Here is a 27,267-nt window from a genome sequence, read left to right on the forward strand (position 1 = left end):
AGAAAGCCAGGATTTTAGGATAGGGATGTTTCTGCCTTTATAAATGCCTGTGGCATCTTATGCAAGCCATGTAGTCTCCCCAGGCTAGTTTCCACACATATATAAATAACTTTTGACAACTATGTTTACCTCTTAAATACATGAAAGCACTAAGCTATGCCATGATTTATACTGCTAACTGTCATATGTGGGGCATGGTTACAAGGGATTCCATTTCTGAGTCCTGTTTTTTCCTGATTGCATCTATGTTGTGTGGCTTTACAATAAGCATTGGAAGAAAAGCAAGAGTTTTTCATTTACATCTGAACTGCCCTTACACACTAGAAAACTAAAAACTAGTTAAAACACCCTTTGTTTATCCTTTCCCTTTTTTACTTTTAGCCGTCTTTTAAAAATTTTAAGAAATGCTGTCATAACTACAATGCATTCTTCCTATCTAGATAATCTACTCTGTGACTTATACAAAAAATAATGACTAACTGCCGGCAATTAAGAGTTCCTTATTTAAATTAGAAGGTGAATTATTCTGTGTAGGTAACATGTGCTGACTAGTTGTACCACTAGAACTCCAGGTGAACCACTCTGAATAGGAAAAAAACCACAAGAATCTGTTTTCAACTGTGCTTGCTTCAAGACTGATCCTATTTTTTTTATTTTTTGTTGCTGTATTCATTCAACAGAATATTGCTATCTTATGTTTCAGAAACGTTTCAATCTCCTAAAAAGGTAACAGTGAACAAAATGAAAACAAACAATAGTCAATTTCTCAGAATCTGTCTTTATGGAGTTTACAGTATAGAGAGGGAAAGTAGAAAGCATATAACAATAGAAAACTCTTGGTGGGGGCTGGAGAGATGGCTCAGAGGTTAAGAGCACGGACAGCTCTTCTAGAGGTCCTGGGTTCAATTCCCAGCACCCACATGGCAGTACACAACTGTCTGTAGCTACAAGTCTGATACCCTCACACCGACAGACATGTCCAAAAAATACCAATGCAAATAAAATAGAACTAAACTTTCCATAAAAAAAGAAAGAAAACTAGTGGTGATGGGATGTTAGAGGGAGGACTATGTGGCATCGAATCACTGAAAGAAATAGTCAATGATTTTAAATAGCATGACTGTCTTAAGTAATGCTGATTTCTTTTCTCAGGTTAGAGACTCAGTGGTAAATCGCTTCCTAACGGCAAAACACCATTTCCTTCTTACTGATTTGGTAGTAGAAGAAGAAGTCCCCAACATCAGGTAAAAAATAAATAAAGCTACTACTATCTTACTCTGTTACATAGATGACATATGTAAGATTTTGTCATTACACAATGTGCGTTGGAAATCTGGGCCAACACAATCAATGCCTCATGATAATGTTACTTGAGGGACTTATGTCAGGGCAAAGCATCCTAGGGCCACTACAACATTTTCCAGTAGAGCCCATCCCATCTTTCTCTACCGCCAAGTAGCCTTTGTCATTTCCTATTGCAGGTAAGCTAACTCTGACCGCATCCCTCCTGCACATCCTCCCTGCTTTTCCAGTCTCCTAATGCCAGGCTTCCTGTCCATATCCCACACTGGACGTGGCTGAGACCACACCCTCTGAGGTTCTAGCATCACAGGGGACAGCCTGGTCCTACCACAGAGCTAAAGCATGTGCTTGGTGAGGGCCACATGGAAAGATGGATATTTACATGGAAGTTGGGCACTGGCTTACGTGCTTGATTCCCTGTTGGACTAATATTCAGATAGTCTCAGACAGGAGTGTGTGCATGGATGTGAAAAGATAATTTTCTGTAGGGGCGGCCTTAGGAGGGGCATTCATGTCATGACCTTCTCAGTGGTTAAGTGTCTGTCCTTGTGTAAAGGTTATTTTTGGGGACTGAAGAGATGGCTCAGAGGTGTAGAGCACTTAATGCTCATTCAGGGGACCTAAGTTAGGCTCCCTGCATCCACATCGTGCTCTTCATAACCTTCTACAAGGCCAGTTGCAAGATATCTTTTCTGGCCTCCCTGGGAACAAGTACATACCCTCACTCAGACACACACATTACACACAATTAAAAATAAAATAAATCTGTAAAATTTATTTCCTATACATACATTTCCTCTCCCCATCAAGCCAAGAAAGAAGACATGGTACTATCCATGGTGGCCCCTTACAGCTCCATCTATGAACAAAAGGGAACAGTGACCATGTCGAACCTCTCTCTTTAGTCTAGCCATTTGTTGAATATTTTCAGGCATAAAAACTGCAGTTAGAACAGATGATGATGTTCATGCTGTTTTTTTTCTTTCTTTTCTTTCTTTCTTTTCTGCTTTACTTTCTGCATTAAGTTCTGAAGGCTCGGGGTATGTTCATTCTTTTTTTTAATTTTAGTTTGTTCTTGGCTTTAAATTAAAATGCTTCCATTTCTAGTAGTCTCAACTGACAATATGCTCCTATGCTGGTTGCTAAGGAGGCATCAAAGTCTCACAAGAGTAGTCATGTTGTGGAGAGAAAGCATTGGCAAGGGAGATGTGCCATGTCAGGATGGCTGGCAAAGCTCTCAGACCCCTAGCTTTGAGCTAGGTAGGTGTCCCAGCAGAGTGACTAGAACATGGCCTGAGTTTAAACCCTAATTCTCTTCATACACCAAGCAGTCTTCATCAATCAAAGCCCCTATCAGAGTCTGGTTTCTGTATCTTAAAAGTATGGTAAATGTTGTAGTTGTAAAGACTAGAACTTTTTAATGTAAGGTTTCTAGCACTCCTCTGACTAATACAGAACACTTTTATAAATGGTACCTGTCCTAAGACACTAGAGACCAATCTGAGCCGCTCCTAGAATTCCCTTGGGATTCCTTATGAGAGTCACTAGTAGTGTTCAGGGTCTCCATCCTCAGCCAGTGCATGCAAAGAAGGCTCAGTCAAGAATCTAACTGGGCCAGGTCAGTACTTAGCAGAAAGGCAAATAATCCAGACACTGCAGCTATTAGGTGGCTGTGTCCTGTGGCTAAGGGCATTGCCACAAATCAGCTTCTAGGTACATGGTAAGGTCTGTTTAGTTCCATAACTCACTGCCCTTGCTACTTCTGTCTGCAGGCAGTGCGTGAAGCACAGCTCTCAGTGAAAGGCAGAGAGGCATCATTCTTCCCAGAACCTTTCTACCTCCCCACATTCAGCATAGTCTCTCTATCCTGGGCACTGCCATTCCAACACTTACTCATTTTAGGGCACCCAGTAAATGCAGGAGAAGTGCCAGGGTGCTGCACGCCCTTCCTCACTAACCCTCTTAACCACTTGAAGATGCTAGTACCTTCACTTTACACATGAGGAAACAAACTCGCAGAGGTGCACAATTTGTCACAAGGCAAAGAGCAGGGCCAGAATTCACACTCAAGTCCATACAGCCTCAGAGAATAAGAAGCATTGTCCAGAAACTTCCCAAGAGGCCATGTGCACTGTCAGGTGAATGGAACTGGTTAACAGTGCTCCAAGGGCTCAGAGGCAGGGCTCCTTCCAGCAGCTGCAGCTCGCTCTCTGGAGAAGGGGGCAAGACTAGCCTGGTGGAGGGGGAAGTTGCAACTGCTTGGCAGGTGAAGGGTGGAGAGCACAAAGCATGCTTGAGGGGCTGGTGAACAAGGTAGACAGTAAGGAGGTAGATGCAGATTGGGGGGTGGGTGGGCAGGCCTGAGTTTGCTGCCACAATTGAGTGATAGCTGAAAACAATTTAATAAAGCATGCAGTGGGAATCTCCTCCTGCCCTCACCTGGCATCGTAGAAATTTTAGAATCTTTCCACCCTCAAAGGAGAGAGCCCAAGGGTCTCTGAGAGACCTTGAAGCAGAGTTTAGGGGGCCACATAATAACTTTCTAAATGTTTCCTTTCCACCGAGTCCTAATCCTGTTCTATAATCATTAGCATTTTGGGCCTAAGCCTTTTCAAGCTGGCAGAACAAAAGCGACCACTGAGGCCACGGAGAAAAGGTCGGAAGAAGGTGACAGCCCAAAACTTGTGTGATGGAGACATAAAGCTGCTGGTGAACATTATCCGGGCTTATGACATTCCTGTGAGGAAGCCCATAGTGAGGTGAGTGCCCTAGGAACAGCCTCATAGATAACCTGGTCGTCCTGTAAGTTTTAATGCAATGGGACTTGAACATTCTTGCTGAAGCCCCACCCCTATCATTTGTAAGTAACAGCTCAAAGATGGGGGTGTTGGGAACATCCTGTAGAACCCAAGGACAATTGGCACAGCTACATGATAAACTGTGATAAGGCCAGACGGTTTTCCTGAGTGCTTGTTGTCTTTTCTACTTGCTTTTCTCTGAGTTGGCTCCACTTTTCTCATGTGATAGAAGTAGTCCCTCCGACCACACATCAGCTTCTCAGGAGAGAACTGGATGCTCACCAGGCTCAGACGCTGATCACCCATGGTCTGGTAACCTGAAGCAAAGAGGCAGGGGCCAAGTAATGGGCGTGAGCTAGACAGCAACATAAGAAGCATCTGTCCATGGTTTGCTTCTCTCTAGACAGCAACATAAGAAGCATCTGTCCATGGTTTGCTTCTCTCTAGACAGCAACATAAGAAGCATCTGTCCATGGTTTGCTTCTCTTACCTGTTCAGAAAAATGAGTTATGACTATGGTGGTTCAACATATTGGGGAAATGGGGAGAACATTCCTATAGTGGGATCCAATCTGAATTTCTTACAGTGATAGAAAGATAAGGAATTGAAATTCTTCTTGTGGGTACCCTTGTTGCCGCAATGGAAGGAAGTAGAACTTGTCCCTTCTCCATGTACAGAACCATGGTAGGCACATCCACATATGTCATTTCATTCAACTGTTACCACTATTACTAGCTCAATTTTACTAGGAAGAAAACAAGCAAAGATGGTACATGTGGTCTGGCCCAGGTCATCCAGCACTATCAGATTCCAGAGTGCCAAGATAGCTCTTGGCATCTTCTTTCCAATTCTCTAGGTTCTTCCTTTCTCCATCCCTCTGTCCTCTCACCCCATTATTCTGCCCTTTGTTTCCTCTTCTGTTTTATGTATAGACATGAATGCAAGGCATATGAACACATGTGTATATGAGTGCATGCACCTTTATGCTTATGTGCAGAGGCCAGAGGAGGATATCAGGTGTTCTGCTCTATTACTCTCGACCTTAGTCCTCTGAGATAGGGTCATCCACTAAATATAGAGTGAGACTGGTGGCTAGCTAGCCCCCCAGATGCCCTTCTGTCTCCCCCTCCCACAGTGTTGGAGTTACAGGTGCATGCACAGTCACGCCCAGCTTTTTATATGGGTACTAAGATCCAAATGCCGATTCCTATGCTTGTGTAGCAAGAGCTCTTACCCACTGACAGTACTCATCCTACTACAAAACATCTATTGATACAGTGCAAGGGAACCATAATGAGATGGAGCCAGGACTCTGCTGCAGAGAGGGACTGGGACTCACATGACTCCTTTGATAGTGGAGGAGGAGGGAAGCTATCCTTACCTCTGCTCCCAGAGAGACACGCAGGCCAGGAAAGGGAAGTTGGAGAATGCCTTGGTAATCATAAGGTCACCCAGGATGGGCCAGTACATATTCAAAGCCTTCTAGATATCAACAAGCATAGAGACAATGACCACTCTGAGATCTGTTATTTACTCCTTTCATACCTTTTCCCTCCTAGCAAGTTCCAGCAGCCATCGAGATCTTCAAGGACTTTCAGTGAAAAGCAAACTGCTTCCCCCAACACACACAGTCCAGTGCACAACACTGACTACCCTCTTGGCCAGGTAAGAGAACAAGGCTGGTTTTCTGCTTTGAATCCTGCTTTAAGAGTTGTGTTAAGGGTCTTGGCTATGTTCAGTTGGTGTAGTGCTTGTCTAGTATTCATAAGGCCCTGGGTTAGATCCTTGGCATTGTGTAAACTGAGTGTGGTAGCACTGTCTATATAGTCTTTGCACTTGGCAGGTGGAAGCAAGAGGATCAGAAGTTCAAGGTTAGGGGCTTGAGAAACAGCTCAGTAGTTAAGCATACTTGGCTGCTCCTACAGAGGTCCTAGGTTCTACTCCCCTCCTGACAATTCACAACTGTCTATAACTCCAGTTCCAGGGGATGTGATACCCTCTTCTGGCTGGCATCTGGGGGCACCAGGCATACATGTGGTACAGACAAACACTCATGAACATAAAATAAAAATAAAGATGCAGGCATATGTTTTAAATTCTATCATCAGGAAGCAGAGACAGGTGAATTTTGTTTCAAGGCCACCCTGCTCTTCATAAGGAGTTCAAGGCCAGCCAGTGTTGCACAGTGAGGCCCTGCTTCAAAAAGTTAGGGGCAAAGAATAATCTTGATGTAGTTCCAACATACAAATTGAAAATAGTCCAGCAAGGCGATTTCTTTTGTAAAATGAGTGCACCAGAACCAAAGTAGCAAGGGAGCACACTGAGGCAGAAAGTTCATCTGGTTTTCATTCTAACACAGGTGATGACTATGTCTTTTCCCACTCATAGTCTTTCAAGATTGGCTAGTTTTTAAAGAGTCACAATGGAAGTGAAGGAAAGGGGAAGGGGTCCAGCCCCAGGCCACCAAATTCCAGGAATGCAGAGGAGGTGGTGCCTTTCTGCAAATACAAGTTTTACCAGGTGGTGGGGGGATTAAAGATGGAACACACACACACACACACACACACACACACACACACACACACACAGTTCAAGGTCATTCTCAGCTCCATAGTAAGTTTAAGACCAGCTTGGCCTGAATGGGACACCAGTTTCCCCCAAGAAATAACTGGAGCACTGGCCATCGGAGTAGAAACTTGTCCCTGGAGATTTACAACTTGCAGATATCCTTCCAGGAGAGCTCTGGGGATCAGAGCTCAGACAGCAGTGGGCAGCAGACCAGGCCTTGGCCAATGCAGTTGTGAATGTATCTTGTTTATTTAAACCTATCCTCACTTCCAGATCCTGAAGATGGACTGGGAGCTGGTCACTGGGTCTCGGTCCCTCTCCCTGTGTGACATTGAAGAAATCTCCCTTTTCTGCTTTTCACCAAAAAAAAAAAAAAAAAAAAAAAAAAAAAGGGGGGGAGGGAGGGAGGGAAGAAGGAAGGAAGGAAGGAATTACCTATAAACTTCTGAACAGACTTCCTGTTTCATTTTCTTCTGAAAAATACTATTTAATAAGCATGTTCTCCTTTGCCTAAATAGTGAAGCACAGCTCCTTCCATCAAGAACAAATAACTAATCATTGCACACTTAGGATTTGCTCTTGACTTTCAGGTCTTAGTCCGTCCTTTTGTAGAAGTCTCTTTTCAAAGAACAATCTGCCACACGACTACAGCTGAAGGACCAAATCCCAGCTGGAACGAAGAACTTGAACTTCCATTCAGGTAAATGGAACACCCCTCTGTAAGAGCTGGAGTGGTTGAAGTGAAAGAAAGCATCCTGTCTGGGGGAATGAAGCTAGAACATGCAGATTAAGATTTCCAATCCATGTGGTACCCATGTCTCTAGCCCTGCTGTAGAGGGACACAGTAACACAGGCATGGTAATGGTCATGGACCTAGTCCAGGAAAGGATACACACCCTTGTATGGTTTGACTTCCGTGTGAGAAAGTGAGGAGTAGCAGGTGTCATTCTTCCAGCCATATTCTAGCAGGAAATTCATGACTGGAGGTGGTTCCTTTGTATGGAGCACCTTTGGAGTCCAGGTACTTAGACAATAGCTCCAGTGTTGGCTGAAGACCTTACAGCCATCCAAAAAGCTACTCCAGGCCCTGGCATAGCAGTTCCTTGCAAGACATGCCATGGAATTTGGAGAATACAGTATTTACCAGTATAAGCCAGTGGAGCATTTGGATCTGCAGAGCACAAAGTATTATATGAGCTAAAGAGATGGCTCAAAGGTTAAGAGTATTGGCTGTTCTTCCAGAGGACCCTGGTTCCATTCCCAGTACCCACATGACAACTGACAACTGTCTGTAAGTCCAGTTCCAAGGGATCTGACACCCTTACACTGACATACATGGTGGCAAAACACTAATAACACACATAAAAAGTAAATAAACAAAAAGGAAAATGTGTATTGTGTCCTTGTTAAGAGATCCTTTGTATGAAAGAACAGCATGTGCTCCAGCTTGGTATTTTTCAAGCGCTGACATGGAACATTTATAGTACCTGTTTTGCCTCCTTTCATGATCTGTTCATGTGTTGCCTCACAGGGCCCCGAATGGGGACTACAGCACAGCCAGCTTACAGTCAGTGAAGGATGACGTGTATATTAACATTTTTGATGAAGTGCTGTATGATATCCTAGAGGTAAGTTTTCATTCTTAAGGGAATCACCCGAACATTTTCCTGTCCTCTATCGCTGTTAACTTCCCAAGCATAGGGGAGATGGGGAAAGGACGATAAAGAAAGGGAATGGTGATTCTACTTGCTGCCAAGTGTTCTAGGGTTGTGTTAGCTGCTGCAGATATGCTGTCTTATTCAATTCCAAAGTAATTCTATGAAGCAAATCATTCTATCTCCACGTGACAGGAGAAAGCTGAAATTCAGAGCTAGGCAGTAGCTATAGTTGGGGCTGCAGGGCAGAGAGAATAAACAAGAGGAGGAATCTAGGCTTAGAGGAGAGAAGAGAACAAGGGAGAAAAAAAAAGGAGATGCCTGGGGCCAGTCAGGCACAGAGGAGAACATACAGAATGAGAGAAAGGTAAAAAGCCCTGAGGCAAAACATAGATGAAGAGAAACAGGTTAACTTAAGTTATAAGAGCTAGTGGGACAAGCCTAAGATAAAGCCGAACATTCATAACTGATAATGTCTCTGGGTCATGATTTGAGAGCTGGTTTGTGGCCCACACACAGACACAGACATAAATGCCTAAAGTCCTTAAATAATTACTACTTCTCATGCTTCCTTTAGGATGACCGTGAAAGAGGAAGTGGAATCCATACCCGTATTGAGAGACACTGGTTAGGATGTGTGAAAATCCCATTTAGTACTATCTATTTCCAAGCAAGGGTAAGTAATAAAAGTCAGAATTACATATGACTAGGAAACATCTCTATTCATTCTTCCTACTGAACTCTCAAAACTGTGAAAATGTATTGCACAGCACTTAGAAAAATAAAAATCACTATGCCAAGTCATTGATCTTCTATTATCCTATTATTCATTACCCCCGTTCTTTTGCATTAATAGCAAATGTATGACTACTTGAATTTAAGAATTTTATAACATTTAAACAGAAGTAAAAACTATAGACAAAGTGAAATTTGTCAAAATGACAAGAGTAGAGTGGTTGGCAGCCTGGAAGTAAATTGAAAGAAAACAGCCAGGGCAGTTGATCGTCCATTTTGTCAAGAACATCCATCAAGATTTCTGAAAGTGTGTGCTATTTAAAACATGAAAAATCATTAGCTCAGGCATGCTTGACAAACACACCCTTTTGTAGACTTAACAGTTTAGCTTAATAGATCCACAAGGTTGGCAATTCTTTTATGACTTTGTAATCCTCCTGAGGGAGTTGAATACTCTGGAATCTCTTCAGTATCTCAGCATTAAATCCATGGCAACAGGCAACTATGTGTTACTGTGATAGCTACACAGAGCAGATGCTGACTAGACCATGGGGCTTCCATCAAAAGTCCCAAAATAAACCTCTGTTCTAAGAGGCCCGGATTGACTGTGATCTTCCCTAAGCCAAAGGGACAGTCTAGTAATGTGCTTACCATGAGAATTATATTCTTCCCTTTTAATAAATTTTAAGATAAAAATATTAAAGAGCATAATGTCTTACAAGTGAAGCTGCCTGTAATGTTTGACAGCTGTTGAATCTCGGGTCTGGAGGTTATTTAGAAATCATTGCACTGAATGGCCTTATGTGTGAACTTCCTTTGCTTTGTGGTGGCAGCACCCATGTTCTTACAGCTCACCCTGCAGGAGCTCATGACCACTAGAGCCCTGTTTGTTATGAACATAGCTATAAAGCCGAGAAAGATAACACAAGAGGAGGTAAAACAACAGTCCCTTTTGCAGAGCAAGTATCTAGACTATGGCAAATACACACCTGAAGTCAAGCAGAATATTCCCACCTGAAGTCAAGCAGAATATTCACTTCATTAGTGAATGAAACAAGCTGTATGTAAGGATATACAGATAGCAAAGTAATCCTGAGATAACATTAGACCTAAGCCTTGAAACACACACAAGATTCTGAAAGGCAGAGAAAGAAAGCTAGGAAATCAGAAAGAGGGGAAGGCTGCCAGCCAATGAGCATGCACCACATGCCGGATATTGTTCTTAGTCCCTTGCATCTCTTAGCTGATTCCCTGCTCACCACAGCCCTACAAATCAGGTCCTGTTATTTTCTTCTTCTTACAAATGAGGCAGTTGAAGTACTGGGAGTTTAAGACAAGATTTGAACCCAGGAAAGAAACATCCATGACCAGACACACTCTAGCAAACAAGGAAGAGAAGTCAGGGAAGCATAGAGCCCTTCCTGCTGAGAACTTGAGGCTTCTAACCTGGACCAAGCTTATGAGAAATAGCCATTCTCTTTTAACTTCTGTTACAAAATCACCACAATGCTTACCAAGTCATATTTTCTTTGCAGATTGATGGCACATTTAAAATAGACATTCCTCCAGTTCTTCTGGGCTATAGTAAGGAGCGAAACATTATTATGGAACGAACCTTTGATTCTGCCCGAAGCTTGAGTGAAGGCTCTTACATCACCCTGTTTATTACCATTGAGCCTCAACTGGTTCCTGGAGAACCAATTCGAGAAAAGGTAATGGGATATAATCTGGAAATCCACAGTGGATGCCAAGGCCTAAGAAATTCTGGCTAGGCTAAGTATTTATAAGCTTTGACTGAACTGCATAAACAGAAGTTCTCCTACTTTAATGTCCGTTCATTATGCTTTCAGCTAGCACCTAAGGTGGCAATGGAACAGATGTGCATTTATCCTTCACAACCTAGGAGTTAAGGCAATCATCAACACAAGGTTTTAGGAAAGCAAGACCAATCTAAACATGTTCTGCTTTTAGAACCATGTTCTCCATGTGAATAAAATGAAGTATGTCAATTAGAAAATCAGATTGCTAGGTGACATTTACTGGCAAGCACACTAAAGAAAGACTGCCATTTTGACGTCAGGTCACCAGCTGTACTATGCACTCAATCAGTTTACACAGTCATAAAGTCAGATGATACATAACCAGAGATAATAAGGTACTTTATGAAAAAACACTATGCATCTTAAATAGCTGCAGAGAACAGTCGATCATGTAGCCCATATAGTTGTGCACACTTCTAATCCCAGGGGAGTAGAGGCAGAAGCAAATAGATCTCCCTGAGTTAGGCCATCCTGGTCTATGTAGGTAAGAACCTGTCTCAAAAAAACAACAAAATCTACCAAGCTTACATGCATGTATAAACTTACTGTGTTATGTAACTTACACATGGATCCCTTGGTTTCCAATTGTGATTAAGTCTGAAATGGGGATGGAAAACTGAGCCCGCTTCTGGGTTTTGCAGTATTACAGTTTGTTTCACAGAGGAAGATGCTAGGTTTATATCCCATTGGCAAAGCCTACTCAGGACAAGAAAGATTAATGGAAGCTCCAGTGTACTTAACAAGTAATTCCAGATCCCAAGCTTCATTGCTAAAGCTGGGGTTCTCAAGAAAGCAGAATAGATTCATGTCAAATTATTTTCAGAAGAGTAATATTCTGAATGTCTATCTCTATCTCAGGAGAAAAAAAACAAGCATGTCCACACACAAATGTTCTCAGACTGAGGGTAGGATTGTGACTTCTAAGTTAACCTGGCAACCTGTTGCTGCTTTTGTTGACATTTGACTGCCCCTCTGTGGCTGTACACATTTTCCATTGACTTCTGACGTGGCAGACAAATTAATTGACATGCTCCTGACATCCTACAAATGCAGTAGTAGAAAGCACCACCAGTGATTACCCTATAGGCTGTTCAAGAGAGGCGCTCGGCCTGAAATACCAGGACTACAGCCTGGACATGGTCTTCCACGACTACAACTTTCCAGGACGGCAGATTAGAACAGTCTCTCCACCCCATTCCTACTACAAATTACTTTTTAAAAATATTTATTAGAACAAAAAGTTTTGTAAGTCAGAAGCAACCCTGAACTAGTTACTTTAACGCCCTAATTCGACAATGTTTAGGCTAAAAAGTCTTTAAACCGGGTTGTTAATACTGTTTTTCTGTCATTTCTTTTTTGTTGCCTATGGTAGATGAGTGACATGCTTAAAAAGGTACTGAGTGTGTTGTTTTATAATCTATAGGCCAACAGCTATGCTTCCACTAGCTGCTTGTGTCCACTGCCTCCAGGGAACAGGTGCTGCATCCCGTTGTATGTATGATCCCTTGGCAATGATCTGTAGATGCCTGCAGTGCCACAAAGAATGTCCAGTCATGTGTGTAGCACGTGTTAGGCCCTGGGTGCAACCACTAGTATAGAAAAATACGAAAAAATGCCTTTTGGCCCATTTGCCATTATATTTTGTCAGCAAGTAACTTCAATGACTTTAAATGTTTCCTGCATGTTAGGGACTCAGCTTCACTTTCCATGGCTGTTTCTTAGAGAGGCAATGTAGGTTATTTCTTATAGTTATTTCTAGTCGTTGAGGTCATCTCAACTGTCTATTCAAAGACAGAATGAACTCATTCTATTTTCTGGAATTTTTCCATTAACTGACAGGTCAACGAACTGAACCCCTTAAGAATTTTCTAAATTGCATTTTGAATAAACCTGAATCTGTTATTCCATGCAAATTAGCTTCAGGATAAATGACTCAAATTCTTGTAATATTTGGCCTTTCCATGGCATTCTCAGATCACAAACAGCACACTTCTCCTTAAATTCTACTGTCCTAAATGCATGTTAATGACTTGATCATGATTAGGTGCCAACATGTGCAAATTAGGCGCCAGGCGTAGGAAGGCAAAGGTCAAACCCAGGTCCTGCCTTCAAGATGCATAACAGAGCATTTGAGTTTGAGTAGCTGAGACATTTTCTGTCAACCTGAAAGGCCAACAGTTGTGCTGACTCAGAATCTCCTGCAAATGCTTCTACATCCTCTTAGGTCTCCCCATAGCACCCTGTAGAATCTGCTGAAATTCTTTATCTTTTTGGCTGCTTATCCATACTCTTCTCTAGACTTCAGAGATACCAAGGAAAATGACTTTATAAAGAGTCATTTATTCGTACTTGCCAAACCACACACTCACTTCAGAATGCCTTTGAAATCTGATTATTTTATGTGATGTCTCCTATAATTATATACACCCCATAAAGCATTTCTTTTTGAAGTTTGATAGCCAGGAAGATGAGAAATTGCTTCAGGCAACAGAGAAATTTCAGGCTGAATGTGCCTTACGGTTCCCACAGCGTCAGTGCCTTACAACAGTGATTGACATGAGCGGGAAAACAGTGTTTATCACACGTTTCCTCAAGCCTTTAAACCCTCCTCAGGAGCTCCTCAGTGTCTACCCAAACAACCCACAGGCAACTGCGGTAAGTGTGGCATAGCCAGTGATGTTATCATTAAGAATTATTGCCATGAGGATAACTGTCTTTAGGGAAATATGAAAAGTGCCAGAGATGATGATAATCCTCTGTTCATCCTTTCTATAAATAATTTATTTCTTATTATGCCCTTGCCTTTCTTTATAGGTGCTGAAAAATTAACATGAAACTTTCAAAGTCTTTAATAAATATATTTTAATTATATATTCTCAATAAGTGTTAGGCATGAAATTTCTGCTATACCAAAATAACTCCTCAGTATTCTGCTTAGTGGTATAATCATCACTGAATTTAAATTAACAACAGTTATTTGAACAATATGTATTGTCAATATTTAGCCCATCTTACTGAGACATGAAATATACAGGTACCATTCACTGACTTCAAAACTATATACCCACCTAAAATTGTATGAACTACTAGCCATATATATGTTAAGCCAATTTTAAGTGAATACTATAACCCATAGCTGTTTTGAGGATATGGATAGTAAAGGGAGTAATTGTTTCTAAGTTTAATATTGTCTTATATGACAAATTGTATATAGTGAGTTCTATATCTACTATAATTTGTTTCTACAGGAAGCCAAATAAGACCTTGTGAGTTGTTGGTAGAGACTGGTCTCAGGCCTCAGGCATGCTCAACAAGTGCTCTACCACTGAACTGTATCCTCAGTGCCCATAATAGCAATTTCTGTTCTCCCTAGCATTGTAAATGTACATAAACTTTCCCCAGTAAAGACTGTTCAGAACAGTAAATGTTTCAAATATTTTTAAAGTTATGGATATGACAGAATTGAGGGAAAAATCAAAGAGAAAAAACTGATTAGACTAGAATGATCTCAGGTTATCTGGTAACTCAAGATGACTAGACCCGGGTTTTGATGAGTCACAAGGCTAAGGGAGAAAGCAATTAAGGCATAGAAAAACAACAAACAGGCCATTCCTTGCCAAAAAAATAATGGTATCTAATCCAGTTGCTAATACTGTTCTTTTCTGAAACTTCTTGAGTTGGGACTCCACAGCTCACAAAGCTCTCAGCACTACTGTCTTTCTTCCAAGTTTCGTAGGATGTCCCCTTAAGCTCTGCTTACAGTGTTGAACCGCTTTTCTTGTTCAAAGTTTCAAAGTCTTCCACATCTATCCAAAAAACCTCACATGGTTCTGTGACAGCAATAGCCCAATCCCTAATAGCAATTTCCGTCTCCGTTACTTTTCTCCTGTGATAAAACATGACCAAGACAACTTCAAAAGGAAGTCTTGGGGCTTACTGTTTCAGAGGGTTAGCGTCCACGATGGAGAGTGAAGGCCTGGTGGAGGCGCATCTGAGAGCTCACATCCTGATTCAAACCAGGAAGGAGGGAGAGCACACTGGGAGTGGCATGTATTCTGACATCTCAGAACCTACCCCAGTAACAAGGCCATACTTCCTAATCCTTTCTATACAGGGATCAAGCAGTCAATTATATGAGCCCATGACAGCCATCCTCATTCAAAAGATCACATGTAGGTTCCAGAAATCAAACTGAAGTCCTTAAGCTCAAACAGCAAGTGCATTTACTGCTGATTAATCTCACTGGCCTCAAAATGTCCAAATTCTTAAAAGAAAATTCATAGAAGTATAAACCTGAGAAGTCAATAAACATAAGAGTAATTAACCTCCTTGGAGATGAATAAATTGTGAGTTATACTACAATGACCAGACTTGACTCCAATAATCTGTTCCCTCCTAAAGTGAGCTAGTGCTCCTTGGGGAAATGAATGGTTGCTCTCAGGACTAGGTTAAGTAAAGTACGCGGTACAAGATGATGAAAAAACACACACACACACAAGGAAATACAAATAAGAAAAGAAGTGATGGAGATAAGGACATTTCAAAGGCACACTAGTGCCAGTTTCTTTGCAAGGTAACTTTCTTCATGGCTTTAGGAGAGGATTAAGATATTAATGCATTTAGTAAGCACTTTGTGAACATCAGTTTCATCTTATACCCATATATGAAGTTTCTTTTGGGAAATTAAGTGGGAATGCAGCTTCTACTTTATTGGAAGTTATTTTAAAAATTAATTTTCTTACACAGGAACTGGTAGCTCGATACGTGTCCTTAATCCCTTTCTTGCCGGACACTGTTTCCTTTGCTGGCATCTGTGACCTATGGAGCACATCTGATGTGAGTCTTTTGCCACTTTACTGCCTTAACTGAACCTCAGCTAAATGACTTGCATATCTTAGATTGCATCATTCATTACTCATCATAAAAATCTATTTGGCCATCTGTTAGCAGTTTGAGCTAAATTCCTAAGTATTTTTCTTCCTGGTCTACTGTTATCAAGTTTCAGGTGTTAAAGAAAATAAAGGTTGGAGAAATAATTCAGTGGTAAACACTTGCCTAGCAGGTGCAAAGACATAGGTTAGATCCTCAGTAAACCTTCCCCCTCCCCCAACCACCACAAAGTATTGTTTCAAAGAATTATTCTCACAAAGGATAGAAATAACATTTCACCTGTCTTGGTGCGGAACTATCCTAATATTACATTAATAATATCACAGTTTTGTTTAGAGAACCCCTAATTCTCATTCTACAATAAGAAGTTGTGTATTCCTTAATTTGTAAGCTTTCTAAGATATGCCATGTCAAACACATTCTTTGCACTAAGTCAGGGGCCATGAGTGATATGAAGCAGCACAAACCTGTCTTACCACAGGTGTTAGTGTGCTTCTGGATTTCAGGTTGTCAGATGTTTCCGTAAAATGTAACATACACAACTTTATTTGATGGAAGGTCCTCAACTGAAAAAAATGTGGTTGTACTTTAACTTTTTTCCCTCCAAATGCATTTGGCAACATAAATCTTGGCATTTTTAGAGGGAAAAATGTTAAGAGTCATGAGGGGATCTCTTTCTCAAGAAGATACAAGAAAATATACAAAGAAGAGAATAGCAGAGCAGCAGAGCTGGACTAGGTATTACTGCCTGATCTTTGCCTCTGAACTTCAGCATTTACAAGGCTGATAAGGAGAGCAGTACCCTCAAAAAGTTGCTCCGGGATACGTCAGTCAATTCATGTAATGTACTTAGGAAATGTTTAGTCCTAGTGAACTATCCAATACACATTAAAGTAGAAACATGGAAACCTACTGTTTCTACCTATGGTGATCATATCGGTTCTAGATTTCATCAGCATCAATGCTAAAGAAAACATGATGCCACTAAAGAATCTTCAGTGTAGTAACAAAAATGCCTGATTAAGGTACTGATCTCAACTAATACATTCAATTTTGCATGAGATGCTAATGTGATGGGACACTTGCATGTCTTTCTTTAATCCCAGTCCTAGGGTCAAGGAGGCTAAGGTTAGATGATTGCCAGTTCAGGGCCAGCCTGGACTACATAGCAAGTAACAGACCAGCCTGAACTACAAAGCAAATAAAATCCTGCATGCATGGTCAATCTAGAATAAGGCATTCAATATAACTTTCTTTTCTTTTTGTCAGCAATTTCTTGATCTCCTGGCAGGAGATGAAGAAGAGCATGCAGTGCTACTATGCAATTACTTTCTGTTCCTGGGTAAGAAGGCATGGCTGATGATGGGCAATGCTATTCCTGAGGTATGGCCACATAAAGTGCTATTAACAAGAGTGTGGTTATCTAACCAGATGGTCTTCATGAGCACCTAATTTTCATGAATCCTTTGAATTGCTACAAAGTGGCAGACACCACACCAGGCAGACAGAACCACAATGTATACCACACAGAGTGGCTTAATAACATACTCAGGGCCCTACACTTCACTTTAAACAATTTTGGCAAACCTGACATCTTACCACCTACAGCTCATTCTTTTAACATGCATGCTACTCCAGCAATGGTTCTCCACAATCTCAGTCACTTAGTGATATTATGCTAAGGGTTAAGGGAACTCTCTACATTTACCCTATTTTACTGCAACTAATTTGGGAGACAATGGGGAACACACCAGACTAAACACAGAAAGAAATAATATTGGCAGCTCTGTTTTGCTGTTATTGTCAACATGTTATTAGTTTAAAGACTTGGTGACTCTCAAGAGTATTCCCTACCCCCACAGCAAAATACTAACAAGTTTGGAGCACAATGAGTATTTCTGGGACAAGGTTAAAAAGGCTATGTGGATAGTAGAAGCTTATTTAAGGTGGTGTTTTAAAGAAGCCATGGAGCTCTAGGAGTCCTTGGGAATTATAGACCATGAGTTAACGTGTGGTACAGGCAAAGACAAAGCAAACAAGCCATGGACCTGTGCTCCAGGTTCCATGACCCTCAGCAAATCATATCACAACTCCAAGACTAGTTGTGAACATCAGGTGAAATCATGCATCAGCAATAAATGATACTCAACTGAATAAAGGAGTCTATATGACTATTCCAAGTAGGAAACAAGTATCCTTCATCTCAACCATTGAATGTATATTCTTCCAAATCTATATGTTCATGTAACTATAGACTGTGTATTACTAGGAACTGAGAAAGTATTTTAGCATAACCAGCCTTCTAGATACTCAAGTGGCAACTTTACTGACTCTGCAGAGTCCCACTAACAAGAGCTCTTCAGAAAACCGTAAGATATACCGATTGGGAAAGCAAGTACTATCTTTGAATCCTGCACTCTACTAGCACCAAATCCAAGATTTTTGAAAAATATCTATTCCCATTTTTAAATCCATTAGCCATGAGACTTAGAAAGCAGAGGTCCAGCTAAAGGGAAGAACTGTTTCTGGGACTGGAGAGATGGATCGACAGTTAGTTATACATACTGTTCTCACAGAGGACCCAAGTTCAGTTCTCAGCACCCATGCTAGGAAACTCACAGCCTACAAATTCAGCCTGGGGGAATCTGTCACCTTCCTTTAAGTCCTCAGGCAGAGACATGCATGTGTGTGCACACACAGAGACAAAACATACATCATTTTTTAAATTGACCTATTGACTTCATTTTTTTGTTTTGTTTTGTTTTTTGTTTTATGAGACAGGGTTTCTCTGTATTGTTTTGGAGGCTGTCGGACCAGCCCAGCCTCGAACTCACAGAGATCTGCCTGCCTCTGCCTCCCGAGTGCTGGGATTAAAGGCATGCACCACCACCACCCGGTTTGACCTAATTTTATAATTAATTGGAAAGTATTTTAATTGCTTTTTTTTCTCCAGGGTCCAACTGCCTATGTGCTAACTTGGGAAAAAAATTATTATTTAATATGGAATCCCTGCAGTGGACATTGTTATGGACAATTTGATACATTCTGCCCCCTGAAAAGTGTGGGCTGCTTAATTGGTCCTGATAATGTGAGTATTACCTTCTCTTAAATATGGTTGTTTTTGTAAGTTAACTAATTTATGTATATTTTTATATAGGTAAAGAATGTACAGATATGAATATTTAAATGAACATTTATATAAATATAAATAAGTTGGCAGAACTGGGAACACTGGCCACTTTACCTAATCTTAAATTAAACTTCTGGTTTAATTAGTCACCTGACCTTAAGAAGCAGTACAGAGGTTTTTAGACTCAAGAGGATCCAATTTCAATCCTGACTCAACCTTGTTTGTTTTACACAACAGAGCTTACAATATCTAGTCCCTTCTATCAAAGCAAATTTTTCACCTGAGAACGCTGAGTTCCTTTTATTTAAAAAAAAAATTGTGCGTGTGCATTTGAATATGCAAAAACTGAGAACAACTGATTGATACATCACTTACTGTAAAATTCATATAAACTTTTAAAAATCTTTTTTTAAACGTAGCCTGTGTGAATCTTTGCTCCCTTCACCGCCTCTCCCTGTACCATCCACACACATCTGGGCACATATCTGCAAACATATATCCTAATGTGCTTCCTTTACCGCCTCTCCCTATGTCATATATATACATATGTATGACCTATGTAGATAACTGCTAACATATATCCTAATATTTTTTTTTAGATTTGGTTTAATATTCAACACCATGATTCGCCACTAAGGATAAATTTTGATGTCACAAAGCCCAAACTATGGAAATCTTTTTTTTCACGAAGTCTTCCATATCCTGGCCTTTCCAGTGTTCAGGTATAATTCTATTAGCAGCCAAATGTGGATAAAGTGATATAAAATCCTTACATGAAAAAAACTACGCATTTCTTGAACCTCAATTCTACTTATTTATTTAGTATACTAAATTCATATGTAAGATTTAAAACATTAGTTTTCTAACTTAAAACAAATTTACATGAAGAAACATACATTCACACATATGAAAAACTGTTATTCACATTCTAGACATATTTGAAAGTTTTTATATAGGAAGTCCATGACTTACTTAATAGAATCACAAAATACATACAGCTAAAATTTTTTGATGGTATTAATTCACTAAATTGATCCTAACTGCTAAGGATGAAATCAAACAACAGGTCCAACTCACTGGAGGCTCATAAAATTAACTTTAGATTCTCATTAGTAGATTCTAATTCATTAGAACATTATTTATTTTAAATGTTTGGACACAGACTACACACTTATAATATAAAATACCCTTTTACCACAGCACAAATCTTTCAAACCAGCTTTACATTGTCCTTCAGAAATTCTCACCTTTGAGAAGGGGAACATATGAGATTTTTCACAGGAATGCAATTAACTTTAGAACTGAAATAAGAGACAAATTATACTATATGATGTAATACTTTGTAGTAGTCAAATGATTACCTTAATGAAACTTAGCACTGTGTTTTAATTATCCCTAATGCAATGTAAAGGCTGAAAGAGGAAGTTGCATGTTCATAAAATAGATCTCAAATTTAGAAAACATGCAAACAATCCAGACTATAAAGAATACGCAGATCTGTAGTAAAATAATAAACTCAATGTATTAGGTCACTTATCTTCACTTATTACAATGTAAACACAACACAGGGTTTGTTTATGGCCACATTCTTATGCCCTTCACTTGTGAGGGTGCTTAACCATTTAGTATTAGTTAAATGAAAGATCTGAATAGAACTCCAGTGACAAGGGCTAAGGGAAAAGAAACTAAAAAGGAATGACAAAGCACTGTAATTTGTGACATTTCCCTTACTCTTGGTTCTACTTTCCTTGGCATCTCTTAGGCTGTGTTCTCTTATTCTGTCTCAAATTTCATTACTTAAAAAGAAAAATAGAGGTACATACAATAATACACAGGTTATAGCTCTTGCAGAGGACCTATGTACAGTTCCCCAGCATACACATCAGCTCAACAACCATCTATAACTACAGCTCTAAGGGCTCACCTTTTCTGGCCTCCAGGGAATTTAAAATAAATATAGAAAGGAAGAAATGCCTATTCACATTAAATATAGGTGCTGACTGACTTTCTCTTTTATAGCCTGAAGAGCTAATTTATCAACGCACAGACAAAGCAGCTGCTGCTGAGCTACAGGACAGGTAACAAAATACCCACAAGTCCACAGGCAATCCATCACTAGAAGCATAATAACAAACTCTCAGCTTGAATCAATATGAAATGATCAGGGATGTTAGGGCTTTATGTCTGCAGATACCAAGTAGAGATGCGATGTCCAAATCCCATGACTCAAATGAGGCATCATCCATCAGCATAAGCATGCTGTGGGTAAACATACATGGGTGAACATTAGTAAAGAGTAGTTCTCCAAACACTACTTACATTGAAGCTTAACATCCTGTAATTATGGGTCTTGTTGGTACACAAGATAATCCTCAATTTAAAGACGCCTCTTTTGTCTAGTTAGTGGCTTGTAGAACTTCATCTAATTTCTGAGCCTAACCCATAGAGAAGGCTGGAGAAAGCCTGTGTGAGTCTTTGTAATTCCACTAACGCTGTACAACTGAACTTAATCTCTCTGGTTAGCAGATGTGAGAACTGAAGCTCAGAGTGGTCCACACATTTCTTAAATAATAAAGCAAGTTTCTGACACCAGGCATTCTGATTTCAAAGCCTATGCTTCACTCCCACTAAGTCACATTATATGAAGAACAGTTTGTCAAATTATACAAGATTAAATGTAACTCTTTAAGACATTATTAATAGGAACATAAATTTACTCCCAATTTCTCCATAAAGCCTTTGTGTGGGATCTCCATCTGGAGAGTGATCCCCAACCTTCCTAATACTGCAACCCTTTAATACAGTTCCTCATGTTGTACTGACCCCCAATCATAATTTATTTTCATTGCCACCTTGTAATTTTGTTACTGTTATGAATAGTAATGTAAATATGTTTTCCAATGGTCTTAGGCAACCCCTATGAAAGGGTCATTAAGACATGCCCCCACATATACATAAAGGGGTTGCGACCCACAGGTTGAAAAGCATTGATCTAGAGAATTCAATCTACAACCCTGAATCTCATGTAATGGTTTCAGCATACTATTGACCAGATTCACTAATTTCTTTATTTTAAAGTATTTGACAATCCATCCATAATTTCTTACTCAGTCCACCATAAAACCTAAACATATATATTCAGTGCTTAAAAGGGGGTCAGGGCATAGCTCCTGAGCAATGAGGAGCTGTGAGGATCTCTCCACCCTGTGCTTAACAAAGGCAAGAGGCTTTAAAATCAGCAGTGCTTAACATGAACACCACTATCCCTGCCTCAAGTTGTCATCCTACTGTACACTGTCCTCTTCTGTAAAACTGGAATATCCCCTACATCAAAGCATTATTGTTGGGAATCAATCAAAGTGTATAAAAGACAGCACTGTGCCTAATAATGCCTTAACAAGTGGTAGTTTTCCTTCATCCTTTGTTCATGCCTCATAGCCTAGGAACCCAATGCAGCTGTCATTTGTAAAGGAAACTTTAAGGTAACTTTAAAAAAAAAAACCTATTATGAGTGAGTCACTGGGTTACAAAAATAAATATAAGGCATTATGTGTTTTATAAATAGTTGAGATTCCCAACATAATAAAAACTTTATGCCTGGGTATAATTTATTTATCACATTACCACTGAATAGAAAAATAAGATTTTAGAATTAAAACATGTCTTGCTAAATGTACTCAATTTAGCTAAGCCTATGTCACCAGACATAGGCTTATGTCTCTATTTCCTATTGCAATGGCTATAATCTTCAAGAATAAGGATCACTTAAGCACTTGACCTTAAGTAGCTGCTAATCTACCTGGGAAAACACCACCACTAAAGATGCATTCAAGCATTCCCCTGAACCCCATGCTGCATACAAATTACAGTCTTTGAACATGGGAATAGTTAAGTAGCAAAAAATAACAAATAAAAGTTTATTTTTATGAACAGGATTGAAAAAATACTAAAAGAAAAAATCATGGACTGGAGGCCACGCCATCTGACTCGATGGAACAGGTACTGTACCTCCACCCTGCGCCACTTCCTGCCTCTGCTGGAAAGAAGTCAAGGAGAAGACATAGAAGACGACCACAGGGCGGAACTGCTGAAGCAGCTGGGAGACTACAGGGTAAGTGGTGTAAAATGGCCAGTGCTTTTCCTCATTCCCAAACTGTAAATTACCCAGTAATCATTTGGGGGCATAAACTACCTACACAAGACCCATGAAGCACATAAGTGAGGTACCATACATCAAAAAAAAAAAAAAAAGAAATATGATGAAATGTTTTAAAACAGTAATTATCAATAAGATCCTATGAAAAACAACACTTTCTATGAAATGTAAATAAAAACACCTGGTTAAAGCATCAAACTCAACTGTACATAAAGGTTAAAATGAACACTTGGTTAAGTTTTAAGGATATGGTTTATAACAACTGATTTTTCAATAAAAGTTCCCACTAATAAACTATATATTCTGTCTACTACCTGTTGGTGATTTGTCCTGTATGTCATACCCTAGAGGTGGGTAATACAAAAGGCAATTTCGTAATTAGTGCAGAAAGATAAACAGTATGAAAGCCAAAATGGATGAATCACTGTGTAAAATGAAAACTAACAACTAACTTATTAGAATGTTTTCAGTGGAAAACTGTTGCAGTTCTTGCAAGTCTTACCACCTTGACCTATTCCATGTAGTGACATCCTCAGGCAGGCTTTATTCATAGAAACAAATTTAGAACAAGTCCAAGAGACACATCTGCACACACTGCCCCAAAACAAGAGAGGGTACCTGTGTGTCACTATTCATAGCAGGTTTCCAGAAACTCACAGTGATCACATGTCCAGACCTGTGCTGTAGAATGCATTGATTAGGTTTCCTGGGTCTGTGGAATTACATGGACCATGTGCATACTAAAGACTATCATGAGATGGGAACAGTGAATGACTGGTGACACATTAATATGCCAGTAACTAAAACAAAAATATTAAACTTTCCATTTTTATGTCGTTAACATATAGTGAACAGAGAAACAGAAATAATCTCATGATTCTAAAGACTCAATTCTAGGAATTACATAACTTACATAAAGCAATGTACTTTTTTTTCTTCAAACTTTACTAACGAATACACATGTCTTCTTTCTCCTCAGTTCTCTGGATTTCCTCTTCACATGCCTTATTCTGAAGTGAAGCCTTTGATTGAAGCGGTTTATAGCACTGGAGTACATAACATTGATGTTCCTAATGTTGAATTTGCTTTAGCTGTATATATCCACCCTTATCCCAAAAATGTTTTGTCTGTCTGGATCTATGTTGCTTCCCTTGTACGTAACAGGTAATTTTTATGTGTTTTCTATACACCTAAGGAATATTAATATATGCATTTCAAATTGTAATGTAATAACTATTTTGAAGTAATAAAATGAAATTATCTGTTTTCAAACTGTGTAAAGCACGCGCGCGCACACACACACAATTACGTTATTGTTTGTTTGTTTTTGAGACAGGTTTTCTCTGTGTAACCTTGGCTGTCTTGGAACTTGCTCAGGAAACAGGCTGACCTCAAACTCAGAGATCCCCCTGCCTCCCAAATGTTGGGAACCCTGTCTAATCTGTCTCATCATGAAACTTTGATCCCAAACACAAGTGAGACTGTCTATGAGCATTAGCCTCCAGACTTCTACACTTGCTTAGTCTTTTGTACCCTTCACTTCTGTCTGTCCAGAAGAAGGGCAACGGTAACTCCAAGACCCAGTAAGTTAACTCTTTACAACGTCTCTAGAGAAACAAGGACCAACTCATAAAACTAATGATATGTTACAAAGAGCAAGGCAAGCACTTAAACACATGCACAGCCACTAAAAGAATATAGTAGTGAGTGGGATGGGGGAAGGACTGTATTAAAATGTCAAAAGGAATTTTAAAAAGAAAAAACTATAGATTGAAAACCTATGTCCCATCTCATACCCTTGTCCCTGGCAACTCATGTTGAGACCATCATCCCTAGTATTTAAAGATAAAAGTTTTGAAGAAGTAATTAGGTCATGAAGGTTGAGCCTCTACAGTAGTTTTACTGGATTTTAGTACAATCCCAAACTCAAACACATCACACACTGGGAGGGGTAATAAATATGTAATATGTACTAATATGTAAAGATGCATACAAAACAGAAATACCTAAAGCAGGACTTCTCAAATTACTCTGTGGAAAGCTGTCCTATGTGTTGTTAGATGTTTGGCAGTAGTGGTTGCAGAGACTGCACAGCAATTAAGGGCACTTGATGCTGCTCCAGGTTTAATTCTCAGCATCCATATGGCAGTTCAAATATCCTTTTCTGGCCTCTATTGACACTATAACACAGGATGCACATACATTGCATACATGTAGGCAAAACACACATAAAATAAATCTAGTAAAAAAAAAAAAAACCCTTTAAGATGTGTAACAGCCTATTTGGCCTCCACCCAGAATATCTTCCAGTTGACTTCTCCTCAACCAAGTTTTGACAACCAAGAACATTTCCTAATGAACTCTGTAAAAGAATGACCTCCAATTGAGAGATAGTAGACTCAGTATCAACTTTAACCTTTACTTTAACTGACACATTCCTCTACCAAGCTACACTGCAATTATGCTTGCTTCTACCCTGCTACTCTAATGAACTCTTTAAGAGACAGCTGCTTGACTGCTCATAACAGTTACAAAATAATAATAAAGCGACATAGTAACACCATAGTTAAGAAGACTAACTTTTTATAAATCCTAGTTGTACCACTTACTAGCTGGGCTATTATGAGCAAGTTATTTACTTTTTACATAATTACACTGAGGATGATAATTTCAATAAGAAAATTAATTCACTTTTAGTATCTAAAATTGTTAATGTCATAATTTCATGGAGGCTCAAAAAACAAAACATTTGGTAAACCTGAATTCAGATTTAAATTAAAAATCACAACACAAGATATTGCTTGGTAAAGTTCTCAAAGTAGATTTTATTTATACATTTCTTTAAACAATTGTGGAATTTTTAAAAATCCCTCCCAAATTCGACAGTTTCGGGACAGTAATGGAACCAGGAGTCTAAAGGAAATACAAACAGACAGGTGCTTCTGCTAGCTCACTGAGCAAACACCGAGAGGCCAATTTATTCTACAGTCTTAATGAATCTCATTTCTAGGTGTGTTTGAATTGGCTCCTGAGAATTGTTAAAATAAAGAAAACATTAGGGAAAGAGATTCATTTCCAAAATGTTCAGTCTTTGAAAATAAAACTTCAGAAAGTATATCTGAAATGATCTGCAAAACTTGGTACAGTGTTTTACACATAGAGAACCAATAACCCCCACTGACTAAAATGCAAAATAATCTAAAAATACTTTAAATACCATGGCATTAGTGATGCTCTTTTTTAAAGCATTTCATTTAAAAGAAACCAGTAAGACTGTTCTCATCCTAATAAAAAAAAATCCTAATCCATTTCTAAAAAATATATATTTTGCAAGGAAAAACAACACTGTACAATTCACCGCTAAATTAAATTTCTGAGACTGTAAGAAATGGGGCCAAAACAAGACACACCCAAAAGGGGGTTGTTATCACAAGAAGTGTGCTATAAGTAAAGTGCATGAAAGGAAGCCTGCTCAGCTAAATGAAGTAGACAAAGGCCAGAAGTCAAGGGTCATTCGCCAGAGCGGCAGCAGGCTCGAAAACCACACTGCAAATTCTGGCATCCACTGGCGGTGTCAGCATGAGGACCTGTATGAAAGTAAAAGATATGTGAAAGGAGGAACTTCTTAAAGATCATGCAAAAACAGTTCTGCCTATTAACCTAAAACTGCTTTACTAGCAGTTCACTGACATCACACAAGTAAAAGCATTAAAAATTCAGACACAAATTCCCAAAAACATCCTTCACAGAAGACAGAACATAGTAAAATTTCCCAATAATCTTACAAACCAAGAAGAAAAGGAGACAATCCACAGAAACAAGACTGCTAGATAATTTAAAAACAAATTCTTCCAGCATCCTTCTTAAAAACACAACTAACACAAAACATACAACTCCACCTGAACTGTGTTAACTCAATAATGCAGCACTGAAATTAGATTAAATGTCATATTCAAAGTTTAACACAATATACTATATAGACACAAACTCAATGTATGTGCCATACTCTGATCATTTATAGAACTCTGAACAAAAATAAATGGTAGCTTTAGGTGAAATTACTTCCCAAAACTGAATGCAGAATGAGTGAACATCTTGAATATAAAATAGTGATTCATTTACAAACAATAATAAACCACTTGTGGAATAGCTGGAATTTTACCCTAGCTGCACTATGCAACCAGACACTAGATGAAAGATCTAGAGCTATTCA

General features: G+C 39.4%; 2 protein-coding genes across 6 annotated transcripts in view; one reads left to right on the forward strand and one right to left on the reverse strand.

Annotated features, from left to right (window-relative positions):
- Cc2d2a (coiled-coil and C2 domain containing 2A) overlaps window positions 1-24,326 on the forward strand; it is a 71,765-nt gene extending 47,439 nt beyond the window's left edge. For 3 of the 4 annotated variants that reach the window (XM_040747039.1, XM_040747037.1, XM_040747040.1), the window contains 16 exons: window positions 1,153-1,244; window positions 2,328-2,342; window positions 3,894-4,061; window positions 5,660-5,765; window positions 7,259-7,368; window positions 8,200-8,296; window positions 8,901-8,999; window positions 10,594-10,770; window positions 13,330-13,533; window positions 15,625-15,714; window positions 17,038-17,151; window positions 18,722-18,856; window positions 19,498-19,620; window positions 20,918-20,976; window positions 22,832-23,009; window positions 24,034-24,326. In XM_040747039.1, coding sequence (XP_040602973.1) covers window positions 1,153-1,244; window positions 2,328-2,342; window positions 3,894-4,061; window positions 5,660-5,765; window positions 7,259-7,368; window positions 8,200-8,296; window positions 8,901-8,999; window positions 10,594-10,770; window positions 13,330-13,533; window positions 15,625-15,714; window positions 17,038-17,151; window positions 18,722-18,856; window positions 19,498-19,620; window positions 20,918-20,976; window positions 22,832-23,009; window positions 24,034-24,222 — 1,956 coding nt within the window. In that variant the 3' untranslated portion in view covers window positions 24,223-24,326. The remainder of the gene's footprint in view (window positions 1-1,152; window positions 1,245-2,327; window positions 2,343-3,893; window positions 4,062-5,659; window positions 5,766-7,258; window positions 7,369-8,199; window positions 8,297-8,900; window positions 9,000-10,593; window positions 10,771-13,329; window positions 13,534-15,624; window positions 15,715-17,037; window positions 17,152-18,721; window positions 18,857-19,497; window positions 19,621-20,917; window positions 20,977-22,831; window positions 23,010-24,033) is intronic. The other variant, XM_005068811.4, reaches the window with a different exon arrangement.
- Window positions 24,327-25,859: 1,533 nt separating this feature from the next.
- Window positions 25,860-27,267, reverse strand: part of Fbxl5 (F-box and leucine rich repeat protein 5) — a 52,970-nt gene continuing 51,562 nt past the window's right edge. For both annotated transcript variants that reach the window (XM_040747041.1, XM_040747042.1), the window contains exon 11: window positions 25,860-26,641. In XM_040747041.1, coding sequence (XP_040602975.1) covers window positions 26,565-26,641 — 77 coding nt within the window. In that variant the 3' untranslated portion in view covers window positions 25,860-26,564. The remainder of the gene's footprint in view (window positions 26,642-27,267) is intronic.

This window comes from Mesocricetus auratus, unplaced genomic scaffold (assembly GCF_017639785.1).
Source record: "Mesocricetus auratus isolate SY011 unplaced genomic scaffold, BCM_Maur_2.0 Super-Scaffold_100006, whole genome shotgun sequence".
Lineage (NCBI taxonomy): Eukaryota > Metazoa > Chordata > Mammalia > Rodentia > Cricetidae > Mesocricetus > Mesocricetus auratus.